The 14,033-nt window shown below is 39.5% G+C and overlaps 3 protein-coding genes and 1 long non-coding RNA gene across 6 annotated transcripts; 2 read left to right on the forward strand and 2 right to left on the reverse strand.

The window, feature by feature from the left end:
* Nucleotides 1-180: 180 nt before the first annotated feature.
* LOC106328614 (uncharacterized N-acetyltransferase ycf52) lies at nucleotides 181-1,541 on the reverse strand. Its single transcript, XM_013767090.1, has one exon. It carries the CDS (start codon nucleotides 1,335-1,337, stop codon nucleotides 759-761), a length of 579 nt encoding a protein of 192 aa, XP_013622544.1. The 5' UTR covers nucleotides 1,338-1,541; the 3' UTR covers nucleotides 181-758.
* A 2,100-nt stretch (nucleotides 1,542-3,641) lies between these two features.
* LOC106331822 (mitotic apparatus protein p62) lies at nucleotides 3,642-4,582 on the reverse strand. Of its 2 annotated transcripts, none has more exons than XM_013770240.1 (2): nucleotides 4,374-4,582; nucleotides 3,642-4,290 (listed from the first exon to the last, which is right to left on the reverse strand). In XM_013770240.1, the coding sequence occupies exon 2, from the start codon at nucleotides 4,279-4,281 to the stop codon at nucleotides 3,865-3,867; it is 417 nt and encodes a 138-aa protein (XP_013625694.1). In that variant the 5' UTR covers nucleotides 4,282-4,290; nucleotides 4,374-4,582; the 3' UTR covers nucleotides 3,642-3,864. The 2 variants fall into 2 exon arrangements, with proteins under 2 accessions (XP_013625694.1, XP_013625695.1); XM_013770241.1 differs by having other exon boundaries at nucleotides 4,379-4,492.
* LOC106331823 lies at nucleotides 4,172-5,965 on the forward strand. Its single transcript, XR_001267962.1, has 3 exons — nucleotides 4,172-4,324; nucleotides 4,499-4,654; nucleotides 5,698-5,965. It is a non-coding gene; the product is annotated as an uncharacterized LOC106331823 (long non-coding RNA).
* A 919-nt stretch (nucleotides 5,966-6,884) lies between these two features.
* Nucleotides 6,885-8,779, forward strand: LOC106332531 (LAG1 longevity assurance homolog 3). Of its 2 annotated transcripts, none has more exons than XM_013771000.1 (6): nucleotides 6,885-7,164; nucleotides 7,280-7,500; nucleotides 7,604-7,759; nucleotides 7,860-8,045; nucleotides 8,144-8,326; nucleotides 8,476-8,779. In XM_013771000.1, the coding sequence occupies exons 1-5, from the start codon at nucleotides 7,033-7,035 to the stop codon at nucleotides 8,310-8,312; spliced, it is 864 nt and encodes a 287-aa protein (XP_013626454.1). In that variant the 5' UTR covers nucleotides 6,885-7,032; the 3' UTR covers nucleotides 8,313-8,326; nucleotides 8,476-8,779. The 2 variants fall into 2 exon arrangements, with proteins under 2 accessions (XP_013626454.1, XP_013626453.1); XM_013770999.1 differs by having other exon boundaries at nucleotides 8,127-8,326; nucleotides 8,476-8,777.
* Nucleotides 8,780-14,033: the final 5,254 nt, after the last annotated feature.

Below are 14,033 nucleotides of genomic sequence, written 5' to 3' on the forward strand. Positions count from 1 at the left end.
ATCTTGCGCCTGTTATTAAGAACACACTAAAGGATAATCTGAAGGCAGCCGGCCATTGATGCGATGCTCCCTCCTTTGGTGTATGTTTTCAGCTTGTTATTTTAAACCTTATCTGAGAACTGGTACAAGTGGCTAAAACGTTTCTGTCATCTAATGTTGTTGCACTTGAGATAAAAGAAATCAAAGACCAATCATCACTCCACCACATTTGCCTACTTAACTAACTACATCCTCCATGTTCCCTGGCAGAAACTTGCCAAGATTTCCTCAACTCATTCCCAGAACTTAATTCCCCTTTCTAAGTCGGAATCAGTCACAGAGAAAAAAGCCGTCTAGTTTAGTAAAAAATACATAAACCGACCAAATAACGTGAGACACGTCACATGTAATGTAATCTCTATCTATATGTGTCCGTCTCTGGTCATCTAGTAAAACGTGTCAAAAGCGAAAGGCTTTTCTTCTTTCCTCGAACACATCTTTATCGTACTAAGCAGATAAATCAAGAGAATGATGGGAATAAGCGTGCAGACATCAATGGATCTAATCGTCGCCGGAATCTCTCTAATGATCGGATTAGGGTTCTTCGCTCTCGTCACCACCATCCTCTGCTCCGTCGCCTTCCTCCACCACGCCAAATCTACTTCTTAAACAATTGTATCACAAACTTTATCTCTACTTCTCTGCATACTCTATACAGCTCTCTCTGTTTCCACTTACAAAGACATTGTAATGTTAAATCGAAATAAAGTTTATTCATTTCACTTCTTGTTTCTCTGTTTGCGAACGAACACCATTCCTCGGATCCCATCCGGGTCGGAAACAAACCCGAGCGGGCGGTAAAACCCGAGAACCCGAGGCTCCGAATACAGAGCGATGTTGCAGATCCCTTTCCTCCGCAAATCCTCGATCAGCCGCTCCATCACCGCCTTCCCGAGCCCCAAGCTCTGGAACGTCGGGTCAACCACCACGTCCCATATGATCGCGTTGAACACTCCGTCTCCCGTCGCCCTCGCGAACGCCACCGGCCGCCGCGTCTTCTCGTTCTCCACCCACAGCATCGCGTCCGTGTGCCGCAGCGCCACCTCTATCTTCGCCGTGTCCCGCCGCGGGAACCCCACCGCCACGAAGACGGAGTTGAGGTGGTCCAGGTTTAGGCCTTCGGGAGTGCGGCGGAGGAGAAAGCCTTTGGACTGGAGATCCTCGTCGGTGATTGAGTAGCTTTGCTTCGCCGCTGGAAACGACGCTTGTGATGGCTGTGCGGCTGCGTTTTGTGGGTTCAAGGTGGACCTTATCCGGAGAGAAGGTGGAGGAGTGGAGATTGGGCCTCTGAGAAGCATGATAGTCTCTGTTTCTTTGTCAAAGTTTCGAAATGTTTGAAAGATTGAAACTTTTTTTTTTGTTTCTTTCACTGAGTTGGGGGATAAGGGGGTGTGGATAAAATGTGTGTGGCTGTGGATTACTGGAGAAAGCTCTCTAGCTTTTACTGTTTCGAGTAAATAAAAATAAAATCGGATTGAAGAAAAACTCGTGGTCGTTAGAAGCCATTGTTCGATTGGTTGTTGAGACTCAAGAGAGTTACAGTTTTGGCGGGCGATATATAGTTAAGTGGTTTGAAAAGAAGAGAACAAATGCATATAACATACTTTGAGTTTTGCTTCAGTGATCATCCTTGTTAGTTTGTATCACTCTTATGTTTAATCTAGATTTTTATCACTGCCTAATAATGCAAACAAGTTGCTGTTAGTGACTGATTGTTCTTTGGCTGTTTTGTGTGTGAACAATTTTTTACGATCTCTGGCACGTCATCGACAGTTCTTTCTTGCTTGCTCAGCAAAGACTTCTAGGTCCCTTCCCCTAGTATCTGTCCTGCAGTTCATGAGGACATTCCTATAATGGTATTCGTTTTCGTGATATAGAAGAAGCTCACATTACTTGTATCTATCTTCCTATATATTCAAAGATGGTTTTATATGGTAGCCTGGACAACGGTTTTGATTCTTGTGGCGGGTTTGCTTCTTGTTGGAAACTATCATAAGATATTATTCTTATTCTTATGATGTTGTCGTAATTTATACAGTAACAAAAACTAGAAATATACATCGGCAAATTCGCTGGAGCATTGCAGCTGGAACATGCAAGTCTTTATAAGTGTCATTGTTACTACTGTTTTTTTTTTCCCAGTTCTGCAGCAGTGCAGCTTGTAACCCCCATCTGGTAACGTTTATGTTCTGCTTTAGGTTTACTTTAACAGTGTACAGGAAATACCTGCGCAAACCAACTCCTTTGTATTCACTATTGTTCATGATGTTATCCCAGACTATATCATCCCAGACCAATCGAAACGGTCAAAAACATTTTCTTGTCCTTCCAGGTCTCTCATCCTTTCTCAAAACTTTCTTAACATTTCCAAGTGGTCATAGTTATATATTCTAGGGACTTGATCTTAGTACTAACCCATACCAAACCAGGAGCCTGTTAACGAGGCAAATTCAAATGTAACATTAAGGTCTTAAAATGAGTGAGGCTTGACCTGGTTTCTTTAAGACATGACTTACTGGAAAAGAAAGATTTTAAACCATATTTTTGTTTTTTGTCTTAGTACTGTTAGGCCTAGGTACTGTTTTCTCAAAGCAATAATGATTGGTGGTTGTTTGGTGTTACCAATACACACTGTTGTGCTCCCTTAGGTTGTCTAAATGCATTTTGCTAATCTTTCTTGGCAGTCATTGTCAACTAGGAATGGAACTTCCACATGCTATTGTTTGACACAAATGCTCGGTTCTTGGCCTTTAATCGTTGAACTAGTCTTGTCCTTACAATCTTCCTGAAGGTGAAATTGGTAGACCAAGTTCAGTGTTACCAAGCAAATATTCTCTCATGTATCTCACATTTTTGTGGGGGTCACGTAAATTAGGTTGTGACGGCCCATCTTTCGTTTTCATCTATCTGTTTACTGCTCCTACGAGCATTATGATAATGGATGGGAGACTATACAAAGTCGAAAGCGACCTGAGAATAACATCAACGTGAGGGTCTTCCTCTTCTGGAAAGTTGCCAGCTAAAATCTCTTTGTTCTCTTCTGTTCCCATTAATTGTTGCCTCATTAAGCTTTAATACTGTGCAATGATTATCTAGAGCTAAGTTGATATATCTACTAGCTTCCCTTTCATTTTTGATATTTTCTAATAACTCATTTCCTGATATGCAAATAGTTTCTTAAGAAGTGGTTACAAACAGTTTATATAGTAAAATGATAGTATTTTGAATGATTACGGTTTGTTGTTTTGTAAACGAATCATGTGAAGCTCTTGAAAGTAGCTTGACTTTATTTGTTAAGAAGCAAAGCTCTGCTGTTAGCTACTCTGGCCACACATTGTAGAAACAATGTTGGTAACCGAAGAAAACTCCTGTTTTTGTCATCAACCTCTTTGTCCTCTACCATGAGCGTTTCTTTTTCTTGGAAAAAGATTATTAGTATTTATTGAATAATGTGTACTTTTCAATGCTACATACTGGTTATCAATTGATTTTTTTTTTTTTTTTTGAAACATGATTATCAATTGATTACTACCGTAAATTAATCAAGCAATGTCAGTTTTTCATCCAAGAATCATCATCTTGGTGGCTTCTGTGTCGAGCATGCAGATCAACAGGGTTCATATGATATAACAGGGTTCTAACGGAGAACCGTGCAGATAACTTATTCGTGACAGCATTTACCAAAAAGAAAAGAACATATTCTGGAAAAAGAAAACAATGCAACTACCTACACATATGGCTTATTAAAGGCAAACAACAGAGCTTGGGTGAAAGACTCTCTCTTCATTACAGGATTTGGATTCCACCATATCTTCTTGATGAGTTTTATTTAGTTTTGCTCACCTTGCCTTTACTCTGGACACGACTAGCTCCACTTGTTCTTGTTCTAGCTTTGAGCTCTGACTTTTCTTCTTCTTTGCTTAATGTTTTCTCTGTGTGTTGGCGTTTTTGAATGTAGACTTGTTTAGAAACGTTCTTCCTCGCTGCATGTTTGTTGATGTTCTTTGGAAGTTGATTGCTAGGCCCTGAAGATGCATCAGAAGCCATTGAATCATCACTCTCCTCATCACCACCATCATCAGCCTCTTTTACCTGTGAATCATCATCATCATCATCATCAACAATAATAGAGGAATGGTCATTTCCACCGAAGGCGTCCTCTATGTACATAGTCCACCCTGACTCACAACTGTTGTATTCCTCCTCCTCCTCAGAGCCTCCATGATCCCTTGGAGATTCCATGGCTTTGTTCTAGGCAAAGAAGAACACAAAAATAAAGTTTTAGGTTTAGCACATATGCAAAAGATACACTTGTTTTTAAATAAGTTACCTACCTTACTTGTTTGAATCCACTTCAGCAATTTACTCCCTGATATAGGCTCTGTGTCTGTGTCTCTCTTTGGCTTTGCTCTTCCATCATCAATAAATAATAAGTTGTTTTTTTTTTGTCAAATATCAGGAAAAGCAGGAGCCTATAAGAAGCCTCATATAATTGAAGAGCAGGAGTAAGTTTCACCACATGGCAACCCTAGCACCATTGTTTTCACTCACTTGAAGCACTACATGACAAAGCCAACTGCAGATATATATATATATATCAAGGAAGGTAGCAAAGGTTAGTGCATCTCTTTTTTTTTTTTTTTTGAACTTAGTGCATCTCATTTTACATAAAGAATTAAAAGCCTATGTTCTTCTTTTTCCATAAGATAACTAAATGCATAAATAAATCTAACTTTTATTTTACAAAAATATTTTGGTTCCTAACAAATTGTAATCTTATCTAGAGTCAGGACACATCAATACCCACAAAACGAGAAACCATCCTTGTGAGCTTTGTCATTAGTGATGTGTAGGCAAAGTTCATAAGTTTTAACTTGTCCTTTCTGTGCTCTTCTTGATTGGTAACTATCAATTGTTACTGCAAGTTTTAACTTTCTCTATGTATTCTCTCTTATGTATCTTAAATATTAAAGATCAGCTTTTGAGGTGGAAATCAGAAGAGACCCACCTCAACAAACAAGAAGGAATAAAGGAAGCATTTACTTAATTAAGTTAAGAGCTGTTCCTCTTCTTCATTCCTTTAATACTCCCTTCTTCCTCCTCCAATCCTCTCAGTGTCTTTAAAACTGTTGCAGCCTTTTCTTCTCCTCTCATTGTATCATTTTATTTTTTCTTAAGAGAATGACAAATAAAAAAAAGGAGTATAACAACTGTCACAATAAAAAACTAGTTGAGTCCATAATACTTGTATTCAATGCGTTTCATGTATCTCTGGCGTCACCTTAACATGTTCTTCAATGGAGTCCCTCTTGGCGACAGCTAGCACATTCAAGTGTGTGTGAGAGTCCATATTACAAAAGTTTATCTTTTGTTTTGACTTTGACTCATATTTGAGTTAAACAAACATATTTAGCTTTGGGGTTTAACTAAGACATTTTTATTTCAAAGTTGTTAAAAATAATTCAATTCTGAAAGGGGGTGGTACTACAGTGGGCCTCATGAGCTTGTAGAGATGTGTGTGTGAGGATTTATTAGAGTTTGTACACATCGTTAACGTCTGAAGAAAACGGAGTTGGACTCATTGGATTTTTTTTTCATGTGTGACTGTGTATTGTCATTGTACGTCATTATTATTGTCACTGATTCATTTATTTGTAGGTTTAAATTTGGAAAAGTCACAGATATTGAAAGCATCATAATCAGATATCCACTGGAAGTAATTGATAACTTTGGTTGGCAAGTCAGTGAGAAAAGGGACGGGACTCTGTGTTGTTTGCCTCTTATGGCATGTTGGAGCAGCTAGTTGTGAAGTATATGTTGTTGTTATATCTTATAACCATATATACCGTTATATTTTACCAAAGAAAAATTCTCAACACTGATATTTGTAATTTGTTTCAGTACTTATATACGTCGAATATTTAGGATAAAGGGACATTTTGTTGTTGGTCATTTTTAATAACTAGAAGAAACAAATTGAATTAGATAAATACGTTTGATAGATTGGTTGAACGAAATAATGTCTCTTGTTGTTTTCTAAAAGGCTTAAAAAAGAAGGTCATGTGCCCTTTGGCACCAAATTCTTGCCTTGCATGTCCGCTCTCACTCGTAGATTTTTTCTTGTACTTTGGTCGTTTGTTTACTATGGCTTCTACACTTAATGTACGTATAATTTGTTAATTTAAAGGCAAATGCTAAACCTAAACATAAAACTCTCTTTATGCATGTTTGTGTTTGGTGTGAATCTCTTTTACTATTATTGCGCGTGAACGTAGACACGTATCTGTATTAGTGTCATAAGTTACAATACTTGATGGGTTTAACGTCAAAACATTAGAAAAAAAGAGAAGTTGTCGGCTCCCTCTTGAGGAAATCATATAGTATGTGAATCAGTTAGTAATAATCACAATCCGACATTCTTTGTTTACGTATTTGTACCCCTCTCACAGCTGTATCCATTTTCACCAACCAACCCAAGCTTTCTTTTCTTCTTTAAAAAGTGGTTTATTTTCTACTTACTTTCAGTATCCAATAAACAAAACGATTTCAACAACTGTATCCATTATTGTCTACAACTTTATGCAAGTAATCTCTCGGAGACGTCGGTGGCTAAATATCACTTACCGTGCCAAGAATTGGATCCAGAAGCCAATATCAATATTTTCATAATTGAGAGTTAAAGAGTATTGTTAAATCGATGTCGGACTAACCGTTTTTTTTTAAAATAATTCTGTGATAGCTTGGCCCCGGTTAACTCTTCTTTTCTGATGCCTGACTAGGGATATTATAGGAGTGTTTCAAAAAAAAAAAAAAAAGACTAGGGATATTACGTAATAGCCTTTTCTTTATTTCTCTTGCGAAAGTAAAGTCGAGTGGATAGTACTTTTTTTCTTTCTCCTCTGGGGTTGACTTAGATAAAGACTAAGAACAAGAAGTGAAACACACAGAATAATGTGAGGCCAAACACTTCGGTTTTCGTAGGATCTTGACTAGATGGATCTCAAAATCTTGAATTGGGACTGGAATCAAGAATCTTACCCAGCTTCTTCTGATTTCTGGGTCCTCATCTTCTTCGCTCCCTTCTTCCTTATTCTTCGAATCATACTCGACAGATCCATATATGAGGTAAGTACCCCCACTACTCTCTGTTTGTTTTCTATCTCTTAGTATACATCATGACTTGAGAAGCAAGTAATCTCTTATGAGTAACCGATCTGAGAGATACACAATCGCATTATAGAGAGCTGCTAGAAGAGTGGTGTTTCCTAGAGGAAGCTCTGCTGATTCAAACCACAGAAGAAAGAAGATAGTGAAATTCAAAGAATCAGTTTGGAAATGTCTCTGCTCTTTCTCTATCGAAACACTTGCTCTCTACGTCACTTATAAGGAGCCATGGTTTAAAGACACAAGATGCTTCTGGTTAGGACCAGGAGACCAGATATGGCCTGACCAAAAGATAAAGTAAGATTCATGAATAAGCTTAAGTTAATGTGTTACGTCAGAGGCAAGAAACCGTCAAGTATCCCTCAAACCCTAATTTCCTCTTGAGTAATATATTTTACAGGTTGAAAATGAAGGGACTGTACATGTTTGTCGGTGGCTTGAATGTGTATTCTTTATTTGCTTTGTTCTTTTGGGAAACAAGACGATCTGATTTCAAAGTCATGATAGTTCATCACATAGTAACTTCATTCCTCATCATCTTATCTTACGTTTTCAGGTACTTCTAACAATTAAAAGATATCAACGACTAATATTTTTTTTTTATCTTCCACAAGACTTTGAAATTCAACTTCCTCTTGTTATCTTTTGTATGCTAGTTTTGCTCGTATAGGTTCTGTAATATTGGCTCTTCACGAAATCAGCGACGTGTTTCTAGAGATAGGCAAGATGTGCAAATACAGCGGCCTAGAAGCCATGACTAGCCTCTCGTTCATCCTATTTCTCCTGTCGTGGACGGCTTTGCGACTCATCTATTACCCTTTATGGATCCTTTGGAGTACCAGGTTTATACCATAAACCTTTAACACTGATCTTTATGTTTTTTTGGTTGCTCTCCACGTATGATATGTTTGGCCTATATGCAGCTATGAATCAATAAAAGTGAAACTGGAGTGGGACAAGAAGCATACGATGGAAACTGGACTGCCTCTTACAGTGTACTACGTTTTCAACACACTTCTCTGGTGCTTACAGATTCTTCACATCTACTGGTGGGTCTTGATATGTCGTGTGCTCATCAGCCAAATCCGTTCCAAAGGCAAAATCGATAAAGACGTTCGTTCTGGTTAGATTCATTTATATATGCATACATTATATCTAAACCGAACAAATTAATGCTTTAATATCATATGTTCTTGTGATATTCTAAATAATATATACATATTTTATTTTTGTTTTAACCATTATTTTGATCAATATATATATTCTTTGCAGACACAGAAGGTGAAGATGATGAACACCAAGATTGATTGTCTCAGACTCTTGTCTAATCAATTTGAAGCATCAGTGATGTCGACTTGTTTGATACATTTGCCGAATAAAACCACATTTTTTTGCGAATTAACAAAGCAATGATGACAAATAACAAAGCTTTGGGACGTACCCTATGATGACTACATAAGACTAAACTTGAAACATATACAGACAAAGGAAAGTGAATCAAACACGTGTAAATTGAAAAGATAAACCCAACTTGATTAAGAAGAAACCCCAAACAATGACCCAATGATTGAAATACACAATTTTAACCCAATTTTTTTATGGAGAGGGATATTGTGATAATTACTAGATACATCTATCTTCGATTTATCAATTTATTTTTATCGTTTAATTTTTAGAATTTTGAAAATAAATTTGCTTTCTGTTCAAGGGTTTCTTATATATATGCTTTTGGTGTTAATGTGTGATAAATTAAAGGGTCGTGAAGAGTGCATGTGAATGTTAGTCAGAGAAGCTAAAATGCATACAACATGTGTATCCTAGTCATTTTGGCACCAGTCCGCGCATAAATCATAAGCCTACTACTCCTTATCTCTTGTTTTTTTCTACTATTTTCTTCTACGATATTATTCGATTCTATACATGGATTTGCAAAACTTTATACAAAGCACAGTATAGATTTTTTTTAAGGTCAACATTGATATTATTGATAAAGCTCAATGGGCACGTTACATAAAGAAATGATAAAAGAACCAATTTTTTAGTCTAATCATAGAAGATTACAACAGGAAAAAAAAAAAGTCAAATTCTCTCTAACACAACTCCCAATGCAATCTGTATGGAAAGTCTCTGGTCATGCTTCCGACGTGAATCCTCTGGCGTTCATCACTGGCGAACCTCCTCCCATCCTCCCTCCAGACTCTCCTGACCCAACCTCGCCTCTTTCACCTGCAAACTTTCCCACCCTAACTGAAACCGCCACAAAAACTGTTCTCTCGGGTTCCTCTCGTAAAGGACCTCGACGAGAGTCTAAGCTGTCTGCCACTACTTCTTTTGCCCCGCAGAAGACGCAAGATACCATTACTTGCTCTGGAACCATTTCAATGGAGATAGAGAAAGAAAACCCAACCTTATCCATTATTGTCACTGTTCCAGAAAGTGAATCTAAATCTGCTACAGTTCAATCTGAAGTTTCTGAAACAAACTTCAACCAAAACTACACCATCCTCCCCCCAAGATAATCTTCCCCTATCCAAACAAACCAAGCCTCATCTTCTGTCCCAACCCTACCTTCCCTTTCTTCACCTGTGAACTCAAACCCTCCGTTAACTACCTCTGAATTGGAGAATGCTCATCCTCAGAATCAAACTCTTGTTGAGAAACTGAGAGCCTCTACTGATAAATCTTTAAGGCGCCTTGCTCCTGTAACGTTAGCTCCTTCAGGCCGTCCAAGAGTGGTCATTCCTGACTCTGTTTTCAAAAAGGGAGCAGAGATTCACAAAGATTTCATCATTTGCTACTTCAATGGGAAATCTCCACTATATAATCAAATACAAAGTGTATTTAATTATATGTGGGGCAAAGGCAAGAAGTTAGAAATTCATAACATCCCTTAAACCACTCAGTTATAGTCAGAATTCAAAGCGATTACCTCAGGCAGAAGATCCTCGACAAGAGTATTTGGTACGTCGGCGATTCTATGTTTCACACGGCCTAGTGGAACTCTGATCACTCCATGTCAACGCCTCCACTAAAGGCCATTAAGATCTGGGCGCATCTCACGGGTGTACCCCTCGATCTCCGCTACGATGAAGGGCTAAGCTTAGTGGCGGGTCTGATTGGTGAGCCAAAAGAGACTGATGAGTTCACAAAGAACTTAGTTAGCCTAACTGTGTCTCATGTAAAAGTTGAAGTAGACTTAACGGTGCCTTTACCTCATGTGGTTGAATTCGAGAGGGAAAGTGGTGAAGTTGTGGAAGTTCTAGTCCACTATCCGTGGGTTCCCCCAACTTGCTCGCACTGTCATGAGCTTGGTTACATCGTGCGAAACTGTCTCAGCTACTCACCTCCTGCCCCTGAAACAGGGAAATAATCAACTACCAAGAATAATGAAAACCTTAAGCCTAAAGAAACCCCCCAAAAACCTCCGCACAAAACCTCTCAAAAGTTCCAAACTCCCCAATCTACCTTCACCCCCTCAAAGTTCTCAAGAAAGAACCAGAAAAAATAACAACCTGTCATAAAGGATCCACCTCCTAAGCTTCCTCCATCTTCCTTACCGCCTGGCCCATCCCTAACTCCTCAAAACTCTTGTATCTTCTCCTCGCCCGACCCTACTCCTCGACCATCACTATAGCGCTCCCGCTCTTCTCCAACCCTTTCCCCGCCTCCTATCTCAAACCAAACCCCCTCTTTTGCTTCACAAAACCTTTTTCTGCCTCTAACTGAGAACACTTCTGCCTTTAAACCTCCAGACCCCTTCCTTACCCAACTTGTCCCAAACTCTCAACAAACCTCTTTTTCTATTGGTGCTCGAGGACCTCCTCTTCATGAGGACCTTCTATCTCCATCCCAATGAGTGTCAAACTCTTTTTTTGGAACGTCCGAGACCTAAATGACCCGGATAAGCACAAACCTTTTGTAGATTGGCTTAGTAGCCAAAAGCCCCTTTTTGGTGCCCTGTTAGAAACTCATATAAAAGAACCCTTTCTTCACCCGATCATCACTAAAATCTGCTATGGCAGGAAGTATCTCTCTAACCATTTTTCAGACCCTGGTGGCCGTATCATACTGATCTGGAAGGAGCCTTTGGTGGTTCAGCTCTTGTCTCAGACTAGACAACAACTCACCTGCTCAATCACTCTACCAAACCAAACCCCTATCATCTATACTGCCATCTATGCTTCAAATCTCAGTGATGAAAGAGTTGAATTCTGGAATGATATCCTACTAAACCACTCAGCACTCGACCTTGAGACCAAAAACTGGGTAGTAGGAGGAGACTTTAACCAGATCCTCTTCCCACTAGAACACTCAAACCCAGCTGTTGATCATACTGACAGCCTCATGTATCAACTTCAGGACTGCTTTCTCCAGGCTGGTCTGTTTGATTTGCGCTATCTCGGGCCGTGCCATTCTTGGACAAACAACCAACCTGAGAGTCCCATCGCAAAGAAACTCGATCGTTTGCTGGTCAATAACACCACCATCTCTTCCTATCCTCACGCTGTTGCATCCTTCCTTCCACAAGAAACCTCAGATCATACCCCCTGCCTCCTAAACCTTGCCCTTTTCCTCCCCAAAACTGGCACTTACCCCTACAAGTTCCAAAACTACCTAACTAAACACCCGGGGTTTGCTTAGTTGATGACGCTTGGATTCATGCTGGAAGCGTGTGCCACACACTAACACAGTTGTGTTGGAAGCTGAAACAAATTAAGAGTAAATTAAAGAGAATAAACAGAGAGAATTACTCGCAAATTCAAGAGAAAGTATCTGAAACTCACAGTTTGCTACAACATGTGCAGGTACAAGCGCTTCAGGACCCGAGCCCAACAAACTTCCAAGTGGAGAGAGACCTTCACCAAAAGTGGAATTTTTTGAGAGAAATTGAAGAACTGTATTTTAGACAAAAGTCTAGAATAAATTGGCTGAGGGAAGGAAACCTTAATACCACTTTCTTTCATAGGATCTACCAAGTCCGCTCTAGCTACAACGCAATCCGAGCATTTCTCAATGCTGCAGGTGTATGGATAACTGATCCGGAAGAGATGAGTAACCTGGTTGTGTCCCACTTTTGCTCTGTCTTGGGACCATTCAATCCCTCAACTTCCATCTCCTCCTCGCAGAAATGGTTTCAAAGCCTTCTAAACTATACAGTCTCACCTGCACAAAGCACACAAATGTAGATGATCCCAACGGCTGATGAGATAAAATCTGTGATATTCAAGCTCAATCCGAACAAGGCGCCAGGGCCAGACGGTCTCACCTCAGGTTTCTTTAAGGCAGCTTGGGACACAGTGGGGGAAGAAGTTGTAAACTCCATCACTCAGTTCTTCCTAACAGGCTTCCTCCCTTCTTCAACAAACGCAACCATCCTCACTTTGATTCTTAAGTTCCCTGGTGCATCAAAAATAACAGAGTTTAGGCCCATCTCTTGTCTCAATACTATCTACAAAATCATCTCTTGCTTGCTTGTCAAAAGATTGAAGCATGTTCTGCCTAGTCTAATTCTCCCAAGCCAAACAGCTTTCATCCAAGGTAGACTCTTACTTGAGAACACAGTCCTAGCTAGTGAGCTAATCAACGGATATCACAAAAACAAAGGTGCAAAGAAGATTACCATCAAAGCTGATACAGCCAAGGCGTTCGACACTCTGTCTTGGGAGTTCCTATTCTCTTGCCTCCGTTGACTGGGCGTCCCACAATAGTTTGTGCACTGGCTCTCTTCGTGTACCTGCAAGACAAGCTTCATGGTTGGTTACAACGGCACAATTAATGGTGATACACTAAAAATGAATCCTTGCTACTGTCAAGTTAACAGTGGTAATTGTAATATTTGAGATTCAATCTAGAGGACCAGTTTACTCTTTACTCTTATGAGTTCAATATTAAGCTGGCAAACAAGTGGGGTTTTAAAATCAATGGTGACGCAAGTAACTAGAATACCTAGCGATTTGAATTCGATTTAAATGAAAGCCGGCTTAGGGTTGTTCATCGGGTGTCAATGCGGAACCAAACAACTATTCAAGTGCAATGAGGTGCAGTCTAGAACTCGGATCACTCGGCTAGAACAATCCACTATCGCGGACTTATTCCCTTTGCTGATCGGTCTTGGGTCCTAAGCTCTCGCTTGGAACAAGACGCGATACCAAGCCTTAGAGACCAGGTCCGATTAGTTCACTTAATACCCTAATATTTACTCTCGCTGATTAGGGATATGAAGCTCATTCAGTATATATCAATTTATCTCCTAAGCGGTTAGCTAGATGATTAAACTAGGGATCGAACATTAAGTGATCAATTCAATGCAAGCAGTAAAAACAATATGAATGAAGAACAGTTAAAATCACTTATTTGCGTTTAGCTCATGCGATTGACCCCCTAAACCCTAAGCAAGCTTAGCCGACTACTCAATCATAAAGCAAGATGACACAGACATGATTTCTGAATAATACTGCATATAAATTAAAGTTGAAAAACAAGGGTTCAGGATGATCTTCTCGTGAAAATGAGAGATGAAACCTTCTCCCTTACAAGTTGCTAAATCCAAAATAATTCTAGGTCTCTTGTAAAACTAGCGTAAGGAATTACAAATGATAGCATAGGCTTTTTATATGGAGGCGCCGGCAGCTGAGAAAGGAGAGAAAATCTAGGGCAAACCCCTGAAATCTTGGGGGTTTCCTTAATAGTCGGAAACAGTCAGTCGCTTGCTCTTTTTGGGAACAACCTTCGGATTGATCCGACTGGTTGTTCTGCGTTAGATATTCCAAAATGACTTCTTCATTCATGGCACTCTCTTCTTTACTCTTTCACCTCCTCCAAACCTGAAT

Source organism: Brassica oleracea, chromosome C3 (assembly GCF_000695525.1).
Source record: "Brassica oleracea var. oleracea cultivar TO1000 chromosome C3, BOL, whole genome shotgun sequence".
NCBI classification, from domain to species: Eukaryota; Viridiplantae; Streptophyta; class Magnoliopsida; order Brassicales; family Brassicaceae; genus Brassica; species Brassica oleracea.